Source organism: Amblyomma maculatum, unplaced genomic scaffold (genome assembly GCF_055883805.1).
Source record: "Amblyomma maculatum isolate TAMU_Amacu unplaced genomic scaffold, ASM5588380v1 scaffold_19, whole genome shotgun sequence".
Lineage (NCBI taxonomy): Eukaryota > Metazoa > Arthropoda > Arachnida > Ixodida > Ixodidae > Amblyomma > Amblyomma maculatum.
In genome coordinates this window covers 4,756,061-4,774,518 of record NW_028146744.1, presented here as the reverse complement: position 1 = coordinate 4,774,518, position 18,458 = coordinate 4,756,061, and the positions used below count along the sequence as shown (strand labels likewise).

Genomic DNA, 18,458 nt, shown 5'->3' with positions numbered 1-18,458 from the left:
ATGTCCCGTTTTGCCGCAAGGGATGTTCTAAACCTTCCTAAAATGGGGAGGAAACATTCCAAGTAGCGTTTTATTTCTAGGCTGAAGAATAAAAAGAGAATACAGTTGCAGGTAATGACAGAAGCAATGAGCAAAAAAACAAACTCTGCCCGCCAGCTAAACTGTATAGTGAACATTGTAGCAAGACTTGTGTTTTTGCAGCCGTTCCGTGTCTTTCTTCGCTCCTCCAGTGCTTTGGTTTGGCCCGCGCCGTAGCTCACGAGTTTATAACACGCAAAATGCTACCGTTATTCAACGAGACAAGTGTGTATATACAAGGCGCCTATATATTTCTGCCGATCTCTCTGCATAGCCAGAGTTATGTTCAAGTTTATTTTGCGAAACCGGCAGAAAGTAAACTGTGTGGTTTAAACTGGACTTGCTAGTGTAGGCATGTATTTAGGCTTTTACAATGAAGAGCAAGAAAAGCTTCAAGTATTGTACTTTTGACTTTTGGTTGTTCAGCCTTTGTCTATGTATCATTGTTTCTAACTTTGAGGAGCTGCTGAAAATCCACACCAGCGCCAAACCATTGCAGGACGATGAGCGGAAGTTGCCTTTTCAGAGCGTTGAAGTGATCAAAAGAGGCTCTTCCACGAGAACCACCACCGGCTAGGCAACGCCTTTATGCACAACGGTGATAATCGGTTCGCGTTAAAGTTCAAGCACTTTGATAGGCTCACATCAATACAGGGAATATTTCAAAAGCGATGTCTCTTCTGTTCTAAATGAATGTATTCGCTCCAGTTCAGCTCAGAAAAACAAGAATACTTATGTTCTGAAATGGTCCGGTTTTGACATGAGAAGCAGTTCGCATTAATTACCTGTGTAAAAGTTAATATTAGTGGTGCTGGTTTTTAACTAACATGATTCAATGGTGGGCACACTCTAAACGCCAAATAAACAAAAAAGCAGCACTAACGGCACGCCATCCGCTTTTTAGGTTCGTTCCATGGGAAGAAACTCCGGTTAAACGGAGCACAGGACCTTGTCAACCCCGAAGCCACTCCGTCTGGTCTTCCGCGAAGCTCTGGCAGAGATTTGACGGAGCTCTGTATCCACGATTATAACGGTGTATGAAAAAACAACGTATGACAATCGGACATCGAGAAAGGCCGAGGCGACGCTGTGTTCCGTAAGCATACGCCTCTGCAAAGTACGCTTCTTTGCATATTTGTTTTATCAGTTTCGCTTTTGAAGCCTGTTTTCGGCAAGAGATGAACTCAACAGCAAGCATCGTGTTGCGCACCGGGTGAGGTGCCCACGGTGCAAGCCTAACATCTTGCGCCACTGAATGGTTTGTTGAAACAGTCATCGTCCAACGAGGTCTTTGGCAATGCATCGGCGAGCTCGGCTAAGGACGGCACCTTCGCGTCAGCCTCCAACGGTTTCCAAATGCGACTGAGAATGATTGTGAACTGTCGCTCTCACTCGACGTCGCTGTGTGCGCACCGGTTCTTGTGCTTTATCCTGACCTTCGGAATATTTCTGCCTTGATATGGCAGCCCTGAAGATACGCTTGAAACCTAATCTTCTGTATTTCTGGGCGGAAAATATTATCGTGGTTCTGCATTTGACTGTTTGGGCGGAAAATGTTATTTTTGTTTTTTCGTTTTGTGTCTTAATCGCGCCGAACCTGCAGTCAAGAGAGCATGAGGGTGCTACAAAATAAGAGCCGTATTAGAGCAGGTATACTGTGTAAGGACTCGTTGCTTTTGGCATTTGCATGTTTATACGACTGCGTTCGAACGCCGCATCTTTAGTGCATTGTCAATGAAGTACCTTCGTTAAATTTTCCCGTGGCCAGCTCGCGCGCTGTGTGCTAGTCTTGTCATATGTCTGCAGTGATTTTTTCTGTTGCCAGTGGAGATAGCTTTTTGGCATTTTTATTAAATTAAGCGCTCTCAGGAGTATTTATAATTTTTGGTTCCGTGCAAACATGTAACATCTGCAACAATTCGTAATATTCTTGCCTAATTGCCTATGTGCAGGCAATGCTAGAACTTATTGTTTTGAACTGATCGCTTTTTTTAAGCTGCAGTCCCCGGTAAAATTTTTCTACTGTGTGCGTAACCCGAACTGTTTTTTGTCTCGCCAGATTTTTCTGAAGCATGTTTTTATGGCTTTCAAGCAAAAAATGTCATGCACACGGGAGGTCAGAAATTCAATTAGCTTTTTATTCAGCATAGCCTGAAGTTGACTGTTTTCTGTAGAAAATTTCTTTTGTGAAATATATATCACTGCCTTGAACAGAAAATTATCAATGTCTTTGTTTCCTGTTAAACAAAAATTGCAAATGTATGGTCATGCCCCTTCTTCACGCTCGTCCCTTTTCCGGGTTCACTCATTGTGTTTGGGCATTAGGCGTTTTTTTTTTTTTTTTTTTTCTGAAATGCAAGTCCACAGTCCTGAGCATAACATTGGGGAACGCTTTCTAGCTATCAATCTGTTGTGGCGCCTTAGAGAACGAAAATTAGGAAGCACTTCGTATACATTTGTTATCTCATGCTACTGGTGCATTTGCGCGTGAAACTAAAGAGCCGTAGCATTTCCTGTGCGGAATGCATAAGAAAGTTTCGAATGCCGAAGCGTGGTGCCTAAGATTGTCGTCAGAACTTTTCATGTTTGCGTGTGCTTTAAGTTTTTTTTTTTTCACTTTCTCATTATTTTATTCTTGCGATATGGATGCTGTTTGCAATGAAAGGCAAATGTGTCTTTCTGGGTCCAGAAACTTCATGCTGAGCCCGGCCCTGTACTTATTCTGTGTGGTAGTTTTTGGTTTACATTCTCTGTAAGGCAATTTTAAATAATAGCGCTTTTTACATGGTTTCTAATGTTACTTCCTCTGTTCTATGTATGGTTTGTGTAATTTTTTAAAGTCGGCGAGTAAGCACGGTAGAGCAATATCAAAGGTTAATATGGGATGACGGCAGCCATTGGATTGATTTTCGTAATTACAAAGCGTAAACTGGACCTCACTTTTATTCCGCTGAACACGGTTATAGGTGGCGACGTCGTGGGTATGTACGACATCACAATGTAGCAAATCAGAAATGAGAAGGATGTAAAGGCAGCGATCCGATGCGCTATTCTTTCAACGCCTTCGCTCTGTTCCTTGCAGCACTACTTCTTCAAGATGTTGGCAGAACATACAAGTTGATATACCGCACATTCAAGCTCCTTTTGCGCATACAGAGTCTTAACAAACAGCGCTCTTCCGCCTATAATTTACGAACAGTGTGAAAGCGCCTAAGATCAAGTGCATCGGATACCACTTTGAGGACGTCGGTGGGGCGAGATCGTGGCGCCGTGCACATACACGAAGCCTTCATTCACAATACATCCCTTACTCGACAGAAACGAACCATTCCACGGGATGGCAATGGGCACTCTGTAATTGCGAAATTAAATCGAACCTAATAGCATTGGTAAAGGCCGCGGTAAAAACGTCTCATATTAGCCGCAAATTAACGTTTTTTTTTTCGCGGTGAGCATCGATCTTCTCCCTATGCCAGCCGTAAGTGCTCCGTATATTTGGCAGTAAAAATAGAAGAATTTTACTCTAATACAGCGTTCTAAATCGAACCTCGTTTAGGGAGGGTGTTAAGGAACAAGTCACTTACTCCGGTTTGGGTGGATTCGTGTTTAGTGTGTAGCTTTGATGAAAGTTTTATTTATTACGCATAGACACCTTCGCAAATTACTTTGTTGCAAACGTGTATTTTTTGTCTTCAAGTAGCAATTCTTCTGAGCATTTGACCCCAGAGAAACCGAGAACGAGAAGAAAATACTTATTGAAATCAGGCCCAGAGGACACAGATCCTGAAAGCTGTAAGCAACAGCTGCGGGGACGAGGGTTGAGGTTCATTTCGTATGGCAGGCAGGTAACTCTGCAGATTTTAATGCGCCAACCGGATCAAGCACTTAACAATGACGCCACCGCGGTGATTACGTCCCTTAATGCAAGGAGTTCAAGACTTAAACACTTCATGATTGCTTTTCCACATTTTTTTCAGCTACATGCAACGTGAACGGATGAATTTGACTTGATACATGCTGTGAAGTCCTGTAGGCCTATTCATTTATACGGGAGAGGCTCTGACTGTGATCGATCAGCTTGACCTAGCGGCTGCATTGGACACCTAAAGGCAGCGCTTTTGCAGCGGTTTCGCTACACCACGGATGTATATGGTGAAACATTTGGCAAAGCGAAGCCGGCATATAATGAGTCAGGACTTCAGTACGCGGCGCGGCTGATAGACTATTTCAATCACTGGCAAGAAATGACCAAAACGGGAAAGAGCTACTACCATTTGAGGGATGTTGTCTTCGCCGAGCAATTTATGGGTATTTATAGAACATCCTTACGCGTTTTCTTTAAACAGCGCAACTTTGCGACCCTTAAAGCACTTTCGCAAGCTGGGGATCACTTCCTGGCATCACAAGGATTGCCCAGTTTAGGCAAGGAAAAAACTCCTAAGGACCCGATGGTTGTTCCTATATCGAAAGTAGAGTCGTCTCAAAAAGAGGTTAAGGTAAAAAATTGTTCCTTCCTTCTGTGGCAAGGCAGGACATCGTGCTTCCGAGTGTTGGTCTAGGACCTGAATCGTTCCGGCTGGGACCTGCTGGAAATGTCAAAATCCTGGCCATCACGTAGATGCATACCGGGGAAACGAGGGGGCAAAGTTCAAGATTCCTGTGTATGGGCTCCCAAAAATAGATGCGTTAGTCAGAAGATACAGGTGGATATGTGGTTCTTCAGTATGGTGATCGCATTCCTATTGTTATTGTGACTATCTTGGTGTTCAAACGGGAAGGCTAGTGAGATGCCAGTCACCAAAGGGCTGCTAGAAAACCATCCCATTACTGTGCTTCGGGACACTGGATGCAATACAATTGTCTGAGAATCGTAGGTCCCGGAGGCAAACTTTAGTGAATCCAAAATTCCTTTATTTCTGTTGGACCGTACTGTTCGCTACCTGCTGGAAGTTACGGTCTTCCTCGACACAACCTTCTTTACCGGCACAATACGAGCAAAATGCATGGCGGAACTTTTATATGATGTGGTTCTCGGGAGCATCGAAGGTGTACCGCCTGCCTTAGACCGAAAACAAAGCCCAAGCTTTTGGGGCCTGCAAGCAAATTTCAATGGGCAAGTTTTAGCGCCTCTGACTCACGTGGGAACTTTGTCACCGTTGACGGGGACGAAAATCTCGCAGCATGTGACCTTGGAGACAGTCCAACGCAGGACATGATGATTTACCGGAAGCAGGGACCACCAAGCGAGGATCTTTTGGGTTGGATGATGAACTCAAGCATGTGACAAGCCATTCCGGAGATTTGACTTGCAGCCTTGAGGCCGACCCGGTAATAGCGGCAGGAGATGTGAAGCATCAAGAGTCCGACTTACCAGTGGTAACGAATACCGCTACAACCATCAGCCGCAGGTTGCTGCAAGAGCTCCGTCGGCATAACTCTTGTCACTAGAGCGCATCAAACTCAATTTTTCTTCAACAACAAAATGTTTTACCGCAAGCCCGAATAGCGTGCAGGAAAGAACTGAAACAGCCTGTCGTTCTGAGAAAACTAGGAGTAAGCTTGCACTTGAAGGCATTTTGGCTGCTCATCAAGGGGTGATGAAAACGACTGACCACATACTCGCTGAGATTTATTGGCCCAGAGTAGAGTCCGAGACGAGGCGGTTTGTCAACCTGTGCGACGTTTCTGCAAAGACGGTGCCCCGGCATCTCCTTGGCCGAGCTCCCTTGGGTACCACCCTTGTCATTGTAACCCCATTCGCGCGGTTTGCTGCAGCCATTATTGGGCCACTGTCGCCCACATCCGAGAAAGAGAATTTGTACATACTGACCATGGGTGGGCTTTTCTACAAGATGCCCCCACGCCATTGTCTTATGTTTCATTGAAGCGAAACAGGTGGCCGAAGGACTGCTAGAGAGGTTTTCTAGAGCCGGCATTCCCTGTGAAATTGCCAGCGACCGTGACTCTAAATTCATACCAGCACTCATGAAGGAATTCAGCTGCTTACTCTCGGTAAAACAGCTGTCGACTGCACCCTATCACACTATGGCGAAAGGTTTGGTGGAACGTTTTAAAGGCACACTGAAAGCCATGACAGGACGCACGTGCAAAGAGCGACCAAAGTGCTGAGACCGCCATTTGGGATCTTTTATGTTTGCCTACAGGGAACAATAGCAAAACAGTACTGGCTTTGCACCTTTTGAACTCCTATAGGGAAGAGACGTGCGAGGGCCGATGAGGGTGCTGGAGCTTTGTGGACTAATAGCCACCTGGATGAAGAAACCAAAATCACCTACCAGTACAAGATGGAGCTTAGAGACGGCTTAGAGAACACTTCTGTTATCGCCAGACAGGTGTTGAAGATGGCCATACAGCTGTACAAAATATATTATAAGAGAGCCAGGTAGCCATAGCTGACTGTGGCTGACAAAGTTCTTGTTCTCTTGCCAACCGACACTGTCAAACTGATTTTGTCGTGGAAGGGACTGCTTGAAGTATTAGAGAGACGCAATGAAATGGACTACATTGTCGGTTTGGGTCATAGAGGCACACTTTTCCAAATTAACATCTTAAAAAAACTACGAGTACCGAACTCTTGCGCTGATTTCGTGACCAACTCTGTATGACTACGTTCGCTTGTGTGTCACTAGTGCTCACGTTGCGCGAAGTGATGGACTACTGTTCTTCAGGTTTTGTGCACCCAAATATTTTCATATGACTTTTTTCAAGATGGGGGAAGTGTGCTGGTAGTGGCGCTGCTGCAGGGCAGGTGTGGCGAAGACGACGACGTGGTGTGTACGTGGTGGTGGTGTGCACGTGCGGACGTGTGCGCAGTGGCGTTAGTGACGTGTGATAGTGTTCATGTTCGAACATAGTGGTTGTTGCCTAAGTGCTGTGTGCAGCAATGTGAGAGCTTTGGTACTCCGCGTCTCGATGAGCTGCAAGGATGCGACAACTTCGGTTCACCGTGTCTCCCATGCTCTCCTTTGAGTGCGTGACCATCTACTGATGGCCACTTCACAGCTGGGCTCCAGACCAGCGGCTGCATTTGTTTCTGGCGCTGGCTTCGAACCGTGAGTTGCACGAGACTCTTGTGACTGTACATATGGACTAAACCACCAGGTCGAACGCTGTACATCAGTTTTGCCGCGCGGGCTGCTTTTCGCGTCTTCATTGGAATGATTGTGTGCTAGTTTGTGTGCTCTCTAAGTTAAGGCGAAGTGGCATCCGAGTTATAAAGGTGTATTTGTGTGCGTGTGTGAAGTGGCGTTTTCTTTGACGGACGCGGCGGCGAATCAACACAGAGTCTCTGCATGGTCTTGGTCCAATCTGAACTCGGAATATGAATAACGGGCTTAAAGCGTTCAGGGGCAAGGAAACTAGCTCCGGACAGCTGACATCATCATCATCATTCGTCATCATCTTGAAGTCTTCGTATTCGTATGCGATTCTAAAATGGCAAGGAAATGTATTTCATTAAAATGTTCCGCTTACTGGCTGGAAATTATATTATTTTACCTACTCATGCATGTCCTTCACTGAAATAATCGTAATAAAGCAGTCTACCCATTCAACACATACGCCAATGCGCATCGCACCTTTTGCAAAACGGCCCGAAGTGGTCACAATGCAGCAATCGTTGCCGACAGCTTGGAACCGAGCATTTTGTCTGAAATTTCAAATTCACCGCTGACTTTCCATTTTACTCGAAATGAAAGTAAACGTATACCTTAGAAAAAATCAACGAGGCAGATGAAGCAACAAAAGGCAGACTTTCAAGGCCTCGCAAGCGTGTGGAAAAGCTGGAGGTCGAAGTAAATGATAATGAAATTCATGAGCTGCGGCAACAAGTAAATCACCTCGATCAGTAGAGCAGAGGGCTCAGTCTAGAAGTACACAGTCTGCCGCTGCATGAAAATAAAAACCTGTTAGAAACGCTTAACTGTATCTCAGACGATCTGCAGCTTCCGCATCTCTCGGGAAGCCGGCCACCACCTTCCGCTCAAGTCACGAGCTGAGACAAAACACGCCGGAGCCAAGTAACGACAAGAATATAACTATTTACCCGTTCTTCTTCGCTTTACATTCCGTAGATCAAGAAAAGCTTAGCTGCACTGAAAGAATTGAAGAAAAACATTTATTTTAGTGTAAAACTCAGAGCTCGAAACAAAAAGCCTTTCTGTCACATGAAGACATGAGCGGATGAAAAAGATTATCAGTTGGCGTGGCACAAGAATGGTAAACTATTCGTACGCCCTGCTGTCTGCAGTCAAATCTGCCAGTTTATGCGTCTTTAAGATAAGAATTCCTTTCCATGAATGTAAATATTACGACAAGAAATTAATTCTTTATTGAATGAAAAGGGGCCTTTCGTCGCGACAACTGGTTTTCTATGTTTGAACAGAATGCAAGAAAATTAAAAGGCAAGCATGAATATCGTTGCCTGCTACTAGGTGAATTGGACTACGAGTTTGATATATGGCTTTTTCTTAGACAAGGTTTCATGATGCGTCTGATGGGGTGCACTACACAGGATACAGATGCATTTCGCTTGCACGGACAAATAAAGAAGAAGCAGGTGTAGCTTTCCATGTCAAATGCAAATTTTCCTCTGATGTCATTCGGGACTTGACTGCAGTTACGCTCTGCCACCACGAATCCCTAATGATTTGAAGGAGCTAGCACTATATTGTCATCAATTACAGGCCACCCACTGGAGTTGTTTCTAGGCAGCTAAATTCGATTGAACACATGTCTGACTGCTGTTCACATCTTGGTACACCTCTTTGTCACGGGTGACACGTTTACAGCACCGTACATTTTTGGATGTCTTCCTTTTTGAATGAAAGCGCGCTATACTTGTGCTTCACGGCGCAAGCAGCTGGTAGGTCTCCCCATATCAGAAGCAAAAATGATCAGCATACAGAGCAATAAATGAGAGCAAAACAGCTGTTTTTGAAAGATCAATAAGCAAAATAGTCTGGGCTTGCTTAAAAGAACTGCTAAAGCCGTTCTGTCGTTTCTCTGCAGTAATCAGCTTTATAAGGAGTATTTTTTTTTTGAGAGGCTAAATGCAATATGAAATTCAGGAAACCGCGGATTGACAATTATCTCTTTAAGAGGATAAAAGGCGGCTTTCATAAAGACCAGGAATCCGAACTATATAAAATTTTAGATATCACTACCCCGGGGTATATAAGTAGCCCACGAAAGTTATGAGAATAAATTCAGTAATATTCTTAATGACGGCAAAAAAAGGAAAACGCTGAATGAACTTTCTCATAAAAAATATTTAGGGGTTCAACACTGCTGAATCTTATGTGAAGCGAAAGCTTTGGCTGCGGGTGAGCGAGCGTTGCATCGAACACAACCAGCATCACAGGCCACCGGCGTTCTATGCATAATCCACTTTTATGCCAAGATCATGCGATGCCGGCAGACGCTTTCCTGCTCCACTCAGTCAGCTATGCCGCTACCCTCCTCCTTCTCATCCGTAGCGAACACGCGGCGCACCTGTGGAAAAAATCAGTCTTGGTGCATGCGCACTGCCGCTCTTTTTCAGCCACCGCGAAATGCGAGAGGGTTAGTGTAGTGTAACTTTCGCTACAAAAGAAGGCCCTGTTTCTGAGATAAGTGACACAGGAACAATATACATCGGACTTTCACTCCCGAATAAGCTTAATCAAAGTTTCTTCAAAATCGGATCTTCAAGCACCCCCAACACTTGAAATCTTGTGTATTGATCGCATATTTTCACTAGCATAGCACGTCCTTGTTTCTCACACCTGTAGATGAAAAGTCGGCAGCTTGTCTTATCGATAGCATAAAAACCTACGAAAACAGTCGCCGCAAAAATAATTTAACCCCTTTCATAGATCTGCAAACTGATATTGGCAACTGGTATTTATCCTAATGAATCAGTCTGTGGAAGCATCGGTAGTATTTAAAAGTGGTGACAGGAGTGACAATAAAGCTAGTAGCTACGGACCAATGTCTATCCTGCCAAGTTTTTCAAAGCTATATAGTGGAACAGGTGGTTAATAAACGGATACTAAATTTTGCACCAACAATATTATAACCGAAAAAAATACGGTTGCTGAAAACACTTTACGGAAACAACACTAATACACATTAAGGCAAATACTCAATAACGTTGAGGACAACACGATCTGCCGGGCTAGTTGGTTGCGATCCATTTGCATCAGCAGCGCTCACACAGTAAGGAAAATCATACCTCAATCTTTTTTTCCACATTGTGTGCAAATAATCTGTATACAATAGGAATAGTTCTTCACTTTAAAAAGCCTTTCGACTCCATCAAACACGAAATCTTATAGCAAAATATAAGCGACCGACTACAGTACACAGAAGTACTCTCCAGTTGGAGAAATCGTGTCGCACAAGGGTCTATTTTCAGTCCGCTGCTTTTGTTTTTTTTTTCACATCTATGAATGACATTATTAACTGCCCCGAACAGAGCCATTATCCTATATGGTCATGACAATAACGTATTTTTTTTTTCGTATTGAAAACGTGCGTGCTTTTGACCGCGAAGTTAATATTTGGCTAAACAACGTTTTTGAATGTCTCAGTGTTAAAAAGAAAAAAAAAACATATCATGAAGGTATACTGCGCACTCAAAACCCAAGGAAGAGTAAGGTACATAACAAGCTCAGACTCGCGACCGAAATTCATGTGGAAGGTAACACATCGTATATGCCTTCAAGCACCCTATCTAGACCCATGCGCAGTTCAGAAATGTGCCTTCTTTTTTATAAACATTGATTAAACGGTCACTTACACAATCCTCCCCACGCTTACCAATGAAAACGCCTCGGCAAGTTCAGGTGCGACCTGGTCTCTACTTCTCTTTAAAATTTTTGTTTTCTTTAGAAAAGGTAGGCACGGCTTGTCGCTTGTAGCTTCCGGACAAGCGCCGCAGTGCAAGGCTAAATTCAATCCTGTCTTAGTCCTCATAGAAAGCTGGTGTTCCCTTAAGCGGTCATTTAAACATCTGCACGTCTGACTGATGTACGACCTTCCACAGGTTAAGGAAACCTCGTAAACAACGCCCGTCCGACAACTAACATATGGGTTGTCATGACGCTTCACGCAGTCTTGCGTACTTTCCTCTTCGGGCATGATAAGTGGGCATAACGAAGCCAATTTGCACGGTGAAGAAAGCCCCACCGGCACGTCGTATCTCTTCGCCACATTCTTCAAGTTGTGGGAAACCCTGTGGAGGTAATGCAGCACCGCAAGCCTTCCTTTCTCTGACCGGCCACCCTGCTGGCACGGTCTGGCTTTCATCTTCTGTAGGAGCTTCCCTGCCACAGTGGCAATGACAGAAATCGGGAACCCAGCTTTCACCAACCTATTGGCCTGATTACTGAGGCTCGCATCTACCAGGTGCACGAAAGACTTGTCCAAGGCGCCTTTATATGACGCTTGAAGGCATATAAGATGTGTTTCCTTCCATATGAATTTCAGTCAAGAGTCGGCGCTTGTTATGTACCTTTCTCGTTCCTGTTTTTTGTGTGCGCAATATACCTTGGAAGATGTGTCTGACCGACTCGCCCGACAACGCACTCTTTTAAAAAACATCAACTAGAGATTAAGGTTGAAAACAAAGTACATTGTTTTCGACCTCGTGGTAAGTATATTGATAACACAGCACCCAAATATAATGGTGGAGGCATCCAGCGCTACGAATCTGATTGCATTTCTTAGGACTGCGTTTGAAGAAACCTTCTACTAGTGTACGTGCATCGACTGCGTCAGAACTAGCATTGTGAGATTCATCTCTGTTGATAATAAAGTAAAAAAAAAAAAAAACCTGTCACCACCACAACTGAAAAGGCAGCTGTACATGGCCTAGTGCATCACGTCTTCAGTACTGTTTAGCCGTTTAGGCGACAACAACGAAAACATATTTATACAGGTTATATGCATTACCGAAACGAAAAGTATGCATTATCGAGAATGCACCGCGTAGAACTCACTCTGCCGCCTATTTCAAAAACAAGCGGCTATAAAAAAAAAACTAGAAAATAGAAAAGTCATAAAAAAACAGCAATTGCCATATTGCACGAATTAAACGTAATGAAAACAAAATGTTTTCCCGAACTACCTGCAAAAGGTGCACCAATTACAACAGTAGTAAATATGTGAACATCACGGCATGCAGAAGCAATCTGTTGTCATGCAAGATTTGTTAAATCGTCACCGTGCCATCATGTTATTTTTAAATCAATCACCGTAAATACAGGTCTTTAAAAATTTGAAGGCCTACTTATTGTTACTATAGAAAGGACGATTTCATACATGTTCTTCGTTATTTGAGTGCCTGTTTACCACATAATTCTTCAAACGCGTTCTGCATCAATGCCTTTATTATATATTTTTTTATCTACCCTTCAGCGGATGTAACCGTTGTCACGTTTTCCTTTTCTTAACCGTATGCTGAGGTGTTGTGTGTACGGAGAGGCTGACAGTCGTCAGTCTCTTAGACAGACCTACACATTTTATTTCGTCTGCGTGAAATGAATGGTCATTCATTCATTCATTCATTCATTCATTCATTCATTCATTCATTCATTCATTCATTCATTCATTCATTCATTCATTCATTCATAATTTGTCCGGGCAGTCAAGGACTAGAATTGCCCTACTCCTCCATCCCCCTTCAAAGCATTCGCTGAAAAATTATGGAAGAAATCTATAATGGCGGACGACTCACAAAGATCTGTCGATAAATCTGCCCTTGATTATCACATGCCCTAATTGGGGTATTTCTATAAATAAATAAACAAAAGTTATAAATAATATTCTTGACTTAAGAACCAAGCAAAACAACAGGTAGATAAATCGCAAAACGTCTAGGGTATTACCTGTGAGTGCAAATAGAAATGTTGTAATTTTAGTTTTCACAACGACAGCTTAAGTTGAAGGGCACATCTTTGCGTCTTTATTGCCTCTGAAGCCTTGTGGCGACAACATGTGCCTTCTTAAGTATACCACCATTTGCCGAGCAGCCCTTTTAGTGGTGTTTTCAGCACTGGGAATGATAGCCTTTGCAAGCGGCAAACTTTCGTTGGGATACATTGCCAAGAAGTCCGTTGCCTCACGATGACCAAGAAAAGGTTGCCGTGATAACACAAACCATTCTCCGCGAAACATAAAATATCTTGGATTAGATTTTGGTGCACAGGTTGCGAGGAAAACAAAACGTCAAATTTTTGCAAATGGCCGGCAGCGGGCAACGTGAATTAAGGCTTGTTGTTTGAAAGACAGTATCATGCTCTTAGCTTGCGAATATGGTGATGTTTTTACTGATCTTTAGACGTGACCGAACATTGTGTTGACTAGACTGTTGAGATACATTGCACATAAAGAAACCTGCAATCGGTTTGTCTGAGTGTCAAACGATCTTGACATTCAGACTGGTGGCCGGTACCCCTCGTAATCTCTTCTCGATGATCGTAAAACATCTAGTGAGCCACAACAAAAATAATTACAAGACAGCCCAAGTCGTATGTTTGAGTGGTGTGCACGCAAATAGTTGTTTCGCCCTCAAGGGTGAGTTACAATGCCAGGCAAATTACCTTTCATGTAAAACTGTGTATATAGTTTAAATGATTTATTTCATGTCGGTCGTGCCACGCTTGTAAACGCGCCAGTTCCGTTTCTCGCTTGAGTACGCCTTGATAAGTGTTTCTTTGATTATGGGGGCAGGTGTGCCTAATTGAAAATAAACATGCACTGCGAAACAATGAACGCCATTCGCTTAGTCTGCTGTTACCTTTCTGTGTGGTTAGGTGCACTACTAAAGTGTATTGGAACACAAGTTAGGAGGCCTCCATTGTGAGTATCTAGTGCGTGTGGTTTCAGAGGGGCAACCGGACTCAAACTCGTTCCAGGACCTCACACGCATTCATTATGGCTGAATCAAGACGCAGGTACTCTTATACTACCAAATACTCACCTAACTCCTCAAGAGCTCAAATCAGCTTCTAGGGCAGTGAATAGGCTTCGTGAGAATTCTAAAAGCTCAGTACTCAGTTCTACAGTCTCTCTCCTAAGGAGAGTTTGAAACATGGGCTATTAGCTAAGCTCAATACCGCATTCCAGGTAATGCCGTTGTTAAGAAGTGAATACCATGACATAAGAACAGTATTTAATACGGAGAATCGATCTCTATCCGTTTTAGATTTTTGGAACAAGTTGGGTTTAAAGCCCAACACTAATAATGTCAGCACCCTTAATAATTATAGTAGTGCAGGCCTGCGGGCACTGAGGTATAAGACAAGCTTTCGTGAACATGAGAACAAGGGTATTTATTCTGTAAAGGTTTATATACTTTTGTACAAAAAGGATGTAGGCAGAAAAATGAACTGCTTCAAGTGATGCTTATTGTACAGCAGAAAGAGCCGCAGCATTCGTCAATGCCCGGCTTAAATTTTTAGCATATAATACATAAATCAAGAGGATAATCGACGTAACAATCAAAAACGGAAGCACATTTATAGAAAAAACACAACAAAGCCGGTGATAATGTCACCACGGAAATATTACCTAAGCTAGTTTAAAACAAAATTACGAAAACAGGTATCAACAACTTCATAGGTGCCATTAAAATGTTCAGCATTCTTTCCGGCTCTAGCTTCAGTACAAGCCATTTGAAAACATCATGCGTTGTTCATTCCCTGACACGAAAACGTCTAGTACTGACCTAAGAGACTGAAAGCTCATCTCAAAAGGGCTTTAATTCTCGTTCTATGCAACATTGTTTCGTTACCAAGGTCCCATTTTACGTTCACAATTGCTTTAAGCAAAAAGTGTGTCTAAACGCAAAAAGGACAAAAATAGAAAAATTAACAAGTATTAGAGGAATGCCAGTTACGAAAGAGTTTTCATGGTGTAGTAATTTTAAACAATAAATAAACATGAAACGCAGTTCTGGAGTAACCACTGCCGGCCCCTTCGCGCGTGACCGGTCAATCACTGGCACAGCTTGTGCAACTTCTCTCATTGCTTACAAGTACAAATGCAAGATCGCACAACCTTTAGTCAGCGTGTATTAGGAAGCAAGTGAATTACTCCCAATTATATCATTACGAATCAGTATTCAGTTGCTTTCGGATTATAATAGATTCCATGCTATACGTACTATCGGGGACAAAAGTCTAACCGCCCGTCTGGTGACCTTGGACTAGAAGCCCGATGTAAACTAATTATCACCGTATTTCTCGAGCAAACACGACAGAACCATAGTCCAACTTTCGCATCGACAATTATGATGCTTGACTACTGGCCGATACAAAAGTCATGCGTTTTGGTTGCAGTTTGCGTGGTCCACAGACCTTTTTCCCCGATAGTACATGTAGCACTCAATCAAACCTTATCAATATGGTATCCTGTAGTCACATACAAGAAAGACAGCTAAGAATTGTGTACTTAATTACGGTTCTACGAAAGTTGAAAATGTTCATCGACACCCTGACCTGACCAGGGGCAGCAATCAAACAAGGCCCCGCTGTCAGATTAAGTTTAGATCACGCGACCAGCTACTGCTGTGAAATAGGATTTCACTCTGGTGTGCCAGTGAAGCTGCAGAAACTGATGGTTTTACAATTTCCGTTTCCCTATACCTACAAGGTGTTATAATGTCTTCTCTTTTCCAGGAACCCCGAATTGCATGCTTATCCGGCACTTCCTAATTTTGCGTGAATAAACCTGGATGTCAAGTTCATTTTAATCAAGATGCCAGGGAGACAAGTAATACTTTTGGAGGACAACACATTGGACACGCGCCTCATTTAGATAAGTGCCAGCTTTCCTTATTTAGCAATTCCTTAACCGGTTTGCATGTATGAGCATTTTTGTTATCTCTAGGTCTACTGTTGAGGCTAAATCCTGAGACTTTGCCAACACAGAAGGGGGAGGGGGCGCAAAAGCGCATCACTGCCGCTAGAATTGCTCAGTAAAGCTCGAATTTCAGTGCGAGGGAGCCTCGCACTGAAATCCGCTTTCCCCGTCACACGCGCTCAATAGTCATTGACATACAGGTACGCCTCGGCCTTCTGGTCTCCCTCGGGCTCGGCCGTAGCGTGCTGCACGGGCTGCGCCTGTGAGCCATAGGCTCCCGGTAGAAGAGCGCAGATCTTGAGCCTGCCGTCCGCGGTCAGGTTGGAGGTGATGCTTTCAACGTCCACGCCTTCGGGCAGCGAGATCTCGCGGTGGGTCTCCTTGGTACAGCCGGCGCGCTGGCGCTTGCAGTGCACCAGCAGGCGGCCATCTATGGCCTTGACCGTAATTTCCTCTGGCTCGTACTCGTGCACGTCAACCTCCATCAGAAGCTTGTTGTGCTCATCGACGGTTGTCTTGACCTCGCGGAAGGCCTTCTCAAACGACGGGAACGTGGGCGCCGGGACGATGTCGCGAAAGAAGTCATCGAAGTCGTCGAAGCCGTACAGAAGTCGAGACCGCATGGGAAAACGGTTGAACATGGAGCTCAATTCTCGACGCAGGTCGTGCTCGGGCCTCGCTGCGGCCCGCTCCAAAACTTGCTGTACATGGCGCCGTACCTCTGTCCGGTACGACTCTTGAGGGACACTCTGCAGGGAGTGTATCGGGATGACGATCTCGCTGCGCGCCATCGGAGACTCTCTTCGGGACCAGGGCGATCTGTCCATGGCAGAGCGGTACCCCCCCTCGGGGTATTTATGGCGAGGCTCTCCTGCGACGCTGAGCGCAGGCAACCCTCGCTGATTTCTGGCGCGCCGGCGTCCAGAACTTTCTGCCTACTGCGAAGGTGAAGAGCCCTCTTCTTCTCGAGCTACGTCACGGCTACGAGCAGGGGTCTAAGTTTAGAAAGCAGCGCTCTGACGAGTGGCATCTGGCAAGAGCTAAAACCGTCCGCGCGACGCCTGTGGCGCCCTCTCTTACCAGTGGAGTTAAACGCGGTGTAAAGTGTTGGGGCTGGTTGACGTCACTTCGTGCGGCCTATGCGTTCGTGGAAAAGATACCAGCTGTCGCGAGGTTCGTTTACGAGCTGCATAAAAGGCCCAGATCAAGGTTTATTACTTTTTCAAGTTCTCATTTCGAATTTATTTGGCTCTCGGTGATTCTTTGGTTGCCACGAAAGTAGCATCAGATGAAACCAGAGCGCAATGAGTCAGAGATAGCAAGGTATGGCGGTCCCCGCTGTCGGCTATAGCCATCGGCTCTCGCCGCACGCACCGGCTAACCACCGACTTCGCCATGCATAGGTAATACCGGTTATCGATAAATGTTCCGGCCGCTTTCCATGAACGCTTGCAAGCCACCGCTTCGTCACACAACCGATGAAAAATTCGTCGGAAAATAATGCGGCCTGAGATGAGTTAAAGAAAATCGACGAACGTAGCTCAGGGCTCAATTGCCTCAGCGGTTGCTTCAATATTTTTGTACTATTTCATAATGTTCGTAAATTGTCGCAGCTGGAACAAAAACACTCAGAAATAAAGCAACTGTCTACAAATAACTAGTTTCCGGAACTTGCCATCAGCGTTTCTCATTGTATTAATCCGCTTCCGGGACACAAATCTTGCCGCATTCCATGCAATCATGTTGACGCCATGGGTATCTGAGTCACACGTTCCGTCAGCGATGCGCGCATGACGCAGCCCGGAAATCGGTGCGTCAGTGGCAGTTGATCCCCTCAGCAAATGAATTCTTAAGAGAGAACGGCCTTTGTTCCCCGTTGCATCGCGGAGCAGCAAAAGAACCTGACGTCAGTTTGTGCAGCCTTGTAACTGATATTGGCTGTTTGGCAGGCTCAGGTTTCGTATTCCTTCTTCCCGCAGAGGATGGCCAAGCTGCATAACTGCAGCGAATATTGTTGGGTGACGTCCGGAACTCAGTCGACTGGACGTAAAAAAGAAGACTGAATGCGGGAACCCAACGAATGTTAGACCACCTAAAAAGGATACGCAGCAGGGGATATACAAGAGAATACGTGATTCAGATGTGTTGTTGGTTGGATACCTTTTACTAAGGAAAAAAGGAAAAAAGCCGGGACAGTAGCGCATACGCACCCGCGTCCCATCGGGTCCTTACTCCCGTCACCTTCACGATCAGAGCCCGATTTCCCTTCGCAGCGCTTGGCATTATAGCAAGTTATACGGGGAGTTTAGGGGAACAAGAATCTCTAAAAATATGCTTTTTGAGATGATTTCACCACCGTTGCTATACCGGTGTTGACAGCTGGAAAACACAGGTGAAGCATGCTAACTAGTACGCTTGTTAACAGGATTTGAATAGTCTACAAATGCTACATTTAGGTTCTTGAGTATATTGAATATTTGTAGCCGGCCGTTAGTAACAGCTTTTCCAAATTC

General features: G+C 44.5%; 1 protein-coding gene across 1 annotated transcript; it reads right to left on the bottom strand.

Annotated features, from left to right (window-relative positions):
* Positions 1–12,706: 12,706 nt before the first annotated feature.
* Positions 12,707–17,533, bottom strand: LOC146171601 (uncharacterized). The gene has a single exon (XM_084586385.1). The coding sequence runs from the start codon at positions 16,770–16,772 to the stop codon at positions 16,125–16,127; it is 648 nt and encodes a 215-aa protein (XP_084442511.1). The 5' UTR covers positions 16,773–17,533; the 3' UTR covers positions 12,707–16,124.
* Between the last annotated feature and the right edge of the window lie 925 nt (positions 17,534–18,458).

What these genes read in the sequence shown, in the direction of transcription:
- LOC146171601 (XM_084586385.1), bottom strand. Translation starts at nt 16,772, where the DNA reads ATGGACAGATCGCCCTGGTCCCGAAGAGAGTCTCCGATGGCGCGCAGC.